General features: G+C 47.9%; 1 protein-coding gene across 1 annotated transcript; it reads left to right on the top strand.

Annotated features, from left to right (window-relative positions):
- Nucleotides 1-1,084: 1,084 nt before the first annotated feature.
- On the top strand, nt 1,085-7,600 carry LOC102870341 (zinc finger protein 14-like). Its single transcript, XM_006897971.1, has 5 exons — nt 1,085-1,105; nt 5,222-5,348; nt 5,622-5,682; nt 6,283-7,015; nt 7,100-7,600. The coding sequence occupies exons 1-5, from the start codon at nt 1,085-1,087 to the stop codon at nt 7,598-7,600; spliced, it is 1,443 nt and encodes a 480-aa protein (XP_006898033.1).
- Nucleotides 7,601-7,982: the final 382 nt, after the last annotated feature.

The following is a 7,982-nucleotide window of genomic DNA, read 5'->3' as shown; positions in this document are numbered from 1 at the left end:
TCAGTTAACAGATGCAGCCTGAATACACTCTCTAGTCTATGCCAGGAAATTTGGAGGACAGCTGTCTGGCCAGTGGATCGGAAGAGGTCCCTATTTCTTCACATTCCCAAGAAAGGTGGTCCAAGAGAATGTGGAAATAATTAAACATTACTATTAATATCACATGCAAATAAAAATACTGCTGAAGATTATTTAGAAATGGCTAGAACAGCACATAGATAGGGAACGGCCAGCAGTTCAGGCAGGATTTAGAAGAAGCATGGCACCAGGGACATCACTGCTGATGTCAGATGGATCCTGGCTGAAATGAAAGAAAACCAGAAGGATGTCTGTTTATGCTTTATTGGCTGTGCGAAGGCGCCTGCCTGTGGACCCTGACAAGTTAGGGCTGACACTGAGAAGAATGGGAATCCTGTGCAGTAGAGAAGAAATTGACCCCTAATTCTCCTCTTTGTAAATTCAGTGGAAATACTGTGATGCCACCCTTGTGTTGTTATTTCAGAGCTGTGAGCACAGTCTCCTTCCCGTGGTTTGCACTTGAATATCTGTCACTGTTTCTCACCAGGAGCCCCTGCTCCCTAGACCTTTACTACTTGGGCCCCTGGCCTCTGTCCCCTCCTGCCGCCGGGATTCCAGGCCTGGGCAGCGGGGCCTGAGCAGCAGAACAGCGGCTACCACCACGGCCTCGGCCTCATCCTCTTTGCTTGCCTGTGAGCGTCCTCTGGAGGCAGTTAACTGAGATGATGCCCTCTACGTTCAGGGCTGTGGTTTGACCTGGAGCCTGTTGTTGCCACCGTAGATGCGTCATTTGTCCCTCAGAGGCCACCTCACAGCAGGCGCCTCCTGCCCTCTGTAACCCTGTGGGTGTCCAGCTTTCACATGCATAGGAAGCAGCTGAAAAGACCGTGGCTTGGATCAGGTGCACTTTGTTCTTTGAGCTGACGTCCTTGTTCTTGAGCTCTTTAAAGTCATCCTTGGACACAATCTTCCCATTGCAACAACAGGTCCTGAAGTTTCTGCCTGCTCTTCCTTGGCTGTTGATTGTGGGACCTCCACAGCCGCCGTCTTTTCTCCTTCTCTCGCGATGTTGCCTCCTGGCCACAGGGTGAGTGGGGAGGATTTCTGTTTTCCTGACGTGGAGGTGTGAACTCTGGTGAAGGCAGGTATGAACTGTGCTGCCTGCAGCCTGTGGTCTTCTGCAGCCAGTGCTTGAAGTCCTCTTCCCTTTCTGGACGCCGGGTGTGTCATCTGCATAAATGCGCGTTGTTGATGAGTCTTCCTCAAATCCTGAGGCCACATTCTTCCTCCTAGAATTCTGTTTCTAGAATGCTTTTGCTCAGCATACACATTGAATACGAGAAAGGACAGATCGGTGACACACAGCTTTCCTGGACGTTATCCATGTAACGACCTCGTGTTCTCTTCTGGTAACTGCTTCTTGGTCTGTGTATACGTTTTGTGGTTGGTTTTGTGGTTTTTTTGGTTTTGTAGAAAACCACTCAGACTGCATTCTCTGCCTCTTACTGCCCCATGATAGAAGAGAAGAGTGATCAACGGCGAGTGCCAGGTGTACTGGAGCAACCCCAGGGGCCGGCCTCTGGCTCGGAGGGGACTCTGCCCCGCCTCCTCAAGGTTTTTGGTGCCCCATGTGATCAGAGGAACTGCTCTAGTCACGAGCTGTAGGAAAGATCCCTGAAAGCAGAGTCCTGATGTTTACGTTTTGAATGAGCATGATTAAGTGTTCTGGGCCTTCTGTTCTTCTCAGTGCTCGCCGTAATCTGTTATAATCAACACAGTCAAATGCCTTTGCAGGAGATCAAATGTGAGTAAACACTTTTCTCATATTTTCTGCTTTCAGCCAAGTTCCACCTGACATTAGCAACAATATCTCTTGTGCTGTGGCTTCTTCTGAGTCCAGCTTGAATTGCTGCAAGTTCCCTGTTGATGTTTCTGGCAGTTCCAGCCATTTAAAAATAATCTTCAGCAAGATTTTTACTTGCATATGTGTTATGTGTTGTGTTTTTGGTTTTTTTCTTTTGACATACCTTAGTCCTCAAACTGACATCATTACTTCTCAATAATTTGAAGAGGTCCCTAACTGGAGACTTTCCCAGTGCAATAGAGATGTGTCCCAAAACAGCTGTAACCCTGGATGTGCTCAACACGTCTGCCAACACATTTCCCCACTTACTTCGGTGCATGTTGGTCTTCTGGTTATTGATCCTATGCAGTGTCCTGAAGTGATTCGATGTGGACCAGTTCTTTATGGTACAGTGACTCTGTGTATTCTTTCTACCTTTTGATGTTTCCTACATCATTCAAGAGAGAGTAAATCGACTTGATGAAAGGATGCAATAGGTATGGAGCTTCTAGGGAGCTCTGGTGGCTTAGTGGTAAGAAGGTGCACTAAATCCTGAAGGCACGTGGTTCGGATCCACCAGCTGCTCCACTGGAGAAAGGTGGGCAGTCTCCTCCCATTTGATTAACTGCCTCTGAAAACCCACTGGAAGGTCAGTTTTAAGTTGACAGCACACAATAGCAACATCATGCCATAGTGATTAAGTACTTAAGGAGAAAAGATACAACCCTGACACACACCTTTCCTGATTTTTTTTTTTTTTTATTGTGTGTGTACCATCAAATCAGATCTGACTGGTACAGGAGGGAATTTTTTCCCTCCTTCTCCGGCAGAGCATCTGGGAGATTTGAACTGTGTACCTCTGGGATTTCAGTACAGCTTCTTGCCACTAGGCCACCAGAGCTCCCCTACCTTTCCTGATTTTTAACTGTACAGTGTTCCCTTGTTCTATTAGAGTACTAGCTTCTTAGTCTAGGTTTAGATTTCGCATAAACTCAGTGGAGTGTTCTGGGATTCCCATTCTTCTCAGTGTTTGCCATAGTTTGTTGTGAGCCACACAGTCAAACGCCTGTGTGTCTGTGTGTTGTCAACAAAACACAGATATTCTTCTGATAGTCTCTTCTTTCAGCCAGGCTACATCAGCCATTAACAATGATATATATTCCTGATGCCACAGCCTCTTCTCAATCCATCTTGAACTTCTGGCACTTCCATATTGATATACTGTTCTTTGTTTGTTTTAATTTTTTAATTCTAGAGAAATGTACTAAGAGAACTGAAACAAGAGCTCACTGGTCTGTCTGTCTGGGAGGCCGTCTGCTCTCCAGCTGATGGTGTGGATTCTGACTGGTCAGACCTCGCTGGTCTGTCTGTCCTGGAGACAGTCTGTATTCTAGCTGATGGTGTGGATCACACCTATCCAGAGCTTGTCCCTTTCCACATAGGTCAGGGTTCTCCCTGCTGAGGCAAAGGGGAGCTGTGTTCCTGTCTCGTCTGGAGGGGGATGTATCCACTCAGACAAGAGGCCAAATGGCATTTGTCCCATGCTGGTTTACTTTGCCTGGATGGCACTCAGTGATGAAGTCTTCGTAGTCTCCAGCAAGCGGCCTCTCCACTGTGTACCTGCACAAGTGTGCTGCAGGCATATGTCTTCCTTCCAGGACTTGTAATTGGTGCTGCAACCCGGGAAGGAGCGGATGGACTGCCTGGGGACCACATGAGCCTGAGGGTGCACTTGGGGCTCTCACTGGCCTCAGTGAACCAATGCCAGTGTCTCCAGGCTCCCTGGGTGACCACAACCACGTGAGGTGTGCAGCCACACATGGCCGAGGGTGTGCGCGGTATGCCTCACAGCCCCACGCTCGGCTCTAGTCCTTTTGTAATGATCTTCAGCAGTATTTTACTTGCATGTGATAGAAATGATTTCTCCATTATGTTCGATCACCTTTTATTGGGGGATGGGAACAGTTAGTCAGTCATCTGCTCTTCAGATTTCCTGATAGAGACTGGTGAGCATGTCCAGGTTTGCATCTATTAGTTGAAAAATGTCCATCAATACCCATCTATTCCTCGGGCTTTATTTTACCTATTAAATCTGTATGCTGAGCAAATAATTTGTGAGGCTAGACTCAATGAAGAAGAATGTGGCATCGGTGCTCTGCCGGGGCAGGAGGGACAATCTCCTCCTGTACCAATCAGATCTGATTTGACGGTACACTCACACAAAAAAAATAATAAAAAATAAAAAAATAAAAAAAAAGAATGTGGCATCGGGATTGGAGGGAAAATTCATAAACAACCTGCACTATGCAGATAACACAACTTTGCTGCTGAAAGTGAGGACCTGAAGCACTTGCTACAGAAGATCAAAGACTGTAGTCTTCCATATAGATTCCATCTTTATTTTATTTTATTTTATTTTATTGATGAATTACATCTTCGCATCAAGAAGACAAAGATCCTTACCACTGGGCCAGCGGGCAACATCCTGATAGATGGAGAAAGGACTGAAACCGTTAATGATTTCGTCGTGCTTGATCCACAGTTAACACCCTTGATCCCAGCAGTCTGGAGAGAAGGGGATGTATTGCTTGGGGCAAGCCCACTGTCAGGGACCTCACCAGAATACTAAAGAGCAGTGGTGTCAGTGTGAAGGCTAGGGTGCTTCTGAAGAGTAGGGCATGCCTGGTTCAGGCCATAGTCTTTTCAGTTACTTGCTGTGCATCTAAGAGGTGGGTTAAAGATGACAAAAGAATTGATGCCTTTGAGCTGTGGTGTTGGAGAAGAGGGCTGGACATCCCATGGATGGCCAGAGCAACAAGCAGACACGTCTTGGAAAGGGGCAGCCAGAGTGCCTCTTGAAGGAAGGATGGCAGAGGTTCATGTCTCATGGTTTGGACATGTTGCTAGGAGAGGCGATTCCTTGGAGAAGGACATCCTGCTCAGAAGGGTGGAGGGTCAGTGAAAGAAAGAGATGCCCATCGAGATGGACTGACAGGTGACTGCGGCAGCGGGCTCCCGTGTGCCAGAGATGATGAGGACGGCACAGCGTAGGGAGTGATTTAGGTTTGTTGATAATAGTATCACTACGATTGTACTTGAGTCCGTGGCACCTCACAACAACATGGGCAACAATATTCAAGACTTTGCCCATAGAACCCTTTAGTATTGCAACGCGAAGCTTGAATTTGTCAGTTTTTTCAGCTTGAGAATCGTTAGTCCCTGGGTTAGTGCGTGTTAACACAGACAGCAATCTGATGATGTACTGTAGTTGTTCCAGGATCGTAGAATCCTGTTTCCACTTCTTGTGCGTTGACTCCAGTCCCCATGCTGTCTGCTTCACCTGTAACTGGTGTGTTTTAGGAGCCGGTGGTCTTTGAGGACGTGGCTGTGGACTTCACACAGGAGGAGTGGGCTTTGCTGGATCCGGCTCAGAGGACGCTCTACAGGGATGTGATGCTGGACACCGTCAGGAACCTGGAGTCCGTAGGTGAGGTGGCGTCACCGGTGAGGATGGCATCTCCCCTGCGCTCGTGTTTAGACAGTGGGCACTGTCGGCTCATTAGGCCGGTGGAGTCTTTTTCTTTTGATGTAAGCAAAACCTTGTTTCACATGAGATTTGTTCACTTTTTGCTTTCAGATGACAAGGCTCCATCTCAAGGAAATGGTTTAGTTGTTCAGCCACAAACTCAAGAGAAAAAAGTACCCAACAAAGAGAAAATGCGGAAATTGACAAGAAATGATTCTTGGGCCTCTATTTTAGGAAAAATTTGGGAAGGCCTTAACACTGAAGATCAGCGTAAAAACCAGGGGATACTTCCAAGGTAAGTTAACACACCCAAGAGGTCATAGGACCCCTAGATTCTGTTTCACAGAGCTTTAAAACAAATAATTACATACGAGCAAAAAACCCAGAGAATGCGTAGATATCTCTTTATTAGGTCACAAGAAATTTTCATTTGTTGTGATTTAGACATTGTTTGAAAGGTAAGTGTTGATTGGAAACAGTGATGGAAAAACTCCATATTAATCAGAAACACTTGTTTTAATAATGTCTGATGTAGTCCTACTCCTCTTCCAGAACATCCCAGTTATTCCACTTTCAAACAGTTTGCAACAGGGTAGAAAATAAGGAAGATCAAACTTGTATTTGTTTTGAGAATGGGTAAAATGGAATCTAATTACCAAAACACCAAACCTGTTGCCATCAGCTCCATTCTGATTCCGTTGGGTTTTCATGCTTGTAAATCTTGAGAGAAGATAGCCAGCCCTTTTCCTCCTTCAGAGCTGTTGGTGGGTGCAAATTATTGACCTTTCAGTTAGCAGCCTGACGTAATGCCCCCAGAATTCCTTGACACATATTTATCTAATAATAACATGTTACTTATTAGTGCATTTTTAATAACATGCTTCTGTTTCAACAGCAATTACATGGTTGCAAAACTCTGTGGAAGTAACGGCAGCAGCCAGTTGGGAGCAACCTTCAACCAGATCCCAGATTTGAGCCTGTACAAGAAAAGGACCGGCAGAAGCAGCCCCCATCAGTGCACGGTGTGTGGGCAGATCCTCATGTACGCCTCGTCCATCAAGAAACACATGGCCAGTCACAGTGGCCACAAACCTTTCCGGTGTCCAGAGTGCGGCAAGGGCTTTGCCTTCCCGTCAGAGCTCAGGGGCCACATGCGAATCCACAGCGGAGAGAGACCCTACTCGTGCGAACTGTGCTGGAAAACGTTTGCTCATGTCCGATCCTATCGGAGGCATGAAAAACTGCATGAAAAGGAGAAGCTGTACGCGTGTAAACAGTGCGGCAGCACCTTCAGCTTCCTAGACTCCTTCCAGAGGCACGAGAGGACACACAATAAAGAGAAACCAAACGAGTGCCAGGAATGTGGGAAGGCGTTCAAGTGGCCCTCGTCTCTCACGCGACACATGAAAATGCACAGCGGGGAGAAGCCCTACGCGTGTGAGCAGTGCGGCAAGGCCTTCAAGTGGCCCATCTCCTTACAGACACACATGGCATCGCACACCGAGGAGAAGTGCAAGCGATGCGGCAAGGCCTTCACGTCCCCCATCGCCTTCCGGAGACACCGCATCTCGCGCTGCGGGGAGAAGTCCTTCGAGTGCAGGCTGTGCGGGAAGGCGTTCCGCTGGCCCGTGTGCCTGCAGAGACACACGCGGGCACACAACATCGAGAAGCTGTACGCCTGCCGTCACTGTGGGAAGACCTTCCAGTGGCAGTCTACCCTGCGCAACCACCTGAAGACGCACTCGGGCGCCCGGCCCTACCGGTGCCAGGAGTGCGGCAAGGCCTTCAGGTGGGCCATCTCCTTACGGGAGCACACGACCACGCACACCGGCAAGGTGGCCCACGCGTGCACGCAGTGCGGGAAGACCTTCTCGTACCCGCAGTCCCTGCGGAGACACGAGAGGACGCACAGCCAGGAGAAGCCGCACGCGTGCGGCCAGTGCGGCAAGGGCTTCGACCAGCCCTTCTTCCTGCGCAGACACGAGCGCATGCACAGCGGGGAGAAGCCCTACGTCTGCCAGCTCTGCGGGAAGGCCTTCCGCAGCGCCGTCTCCCTGCCCAACCACCGGCGCATGCACACTGGCGAGAGGCCCTACCAGTGCCAGGAGTGCGGCAGGGCCTTCAACTCCTCCCCGGCCCTGAAATACCACCTGAAGACACATGCTCGAGAGGGACACCGCAAACGAAAAGCGGGAAAGCCTTGTAAGAAGTAACTCGTGGAGAAAATGCCGGAACGCTTATTTTTTTTAAAAAAAGTAATGCTGTCTGGTGACCAAGTGGCATGAAGCAGCGCTGCAGTCCCAGAGGCGCATGGTTCGAATCCACCAGACACTCTGCTGGAGAAAGACAGTCTCCTGTACCAGTCAGATCTGATTTGACGGTACACAAAAAAAAATAAAAAAATTTTTTTAAAAAGCTTTAAATAAAAAAAAGTAACACTGTAAACAGGCAACAGTGAATTCAAAAAGGGGAAAAAGTACTGGGGGAAGCTAGAGTGAAAAAAAATAACACTGTAGAAAATTCATATTGGAAAAAATAGTGTAAAAATCATCAATTTGTTTTTGCCTTTATTAGTACTTCATCCTTAAAGTGTAA

The sequence above is a fragment of the Elephantulus edwardii genome, unplaced genomic scaffold (genome assembly GCF_000299155.1).
Source record: "Elephantulus edwardii isolate Elephantulus edwardi_28Jun2011 unplaced genomic scaffold, EleEdw1.0 scaffold00217, whole genome shotgun sequence".
In the NCBI taxonomy this organism is placed as follows: Eukaryota; Metazoa; Chordata; class Mammalia; order Macroscelidea; family Macroscelididae; genus Elephantulus; species Elephantulus edwardii.
The sequence above is the reverse complement of the archived record's forward strand: the minus strand, read 5'-3'. Positions and strand labels throughout refer to the sequence as shown.

What these genes read in the sequence shown, in the direction of transcription:
- LOC102870341 (XM_006897971.1), top strand. Translation starts at nt 1,085, where the DNA reads ATGTTGCCTCCTGGCCACAGG. An exon ending in CAGGAACCTGGAGTCCGTAG is followed by an intron (nt 5,349 to 5,621) that starts GTGAGGTGGCGT and finishes CCTCTATTTTAG; the next exon opens with GAAAAATTTGGGAAGGCCTT. An exon ending in AACCAGGGGATACTTCCAAG is followed by an intron (nt 5,683 to 6,282) that starts GTAAGTTAACAC and finishes CTGTTTCAACAG; the next exon opens with CAATTACATGGTTGCAAAAC.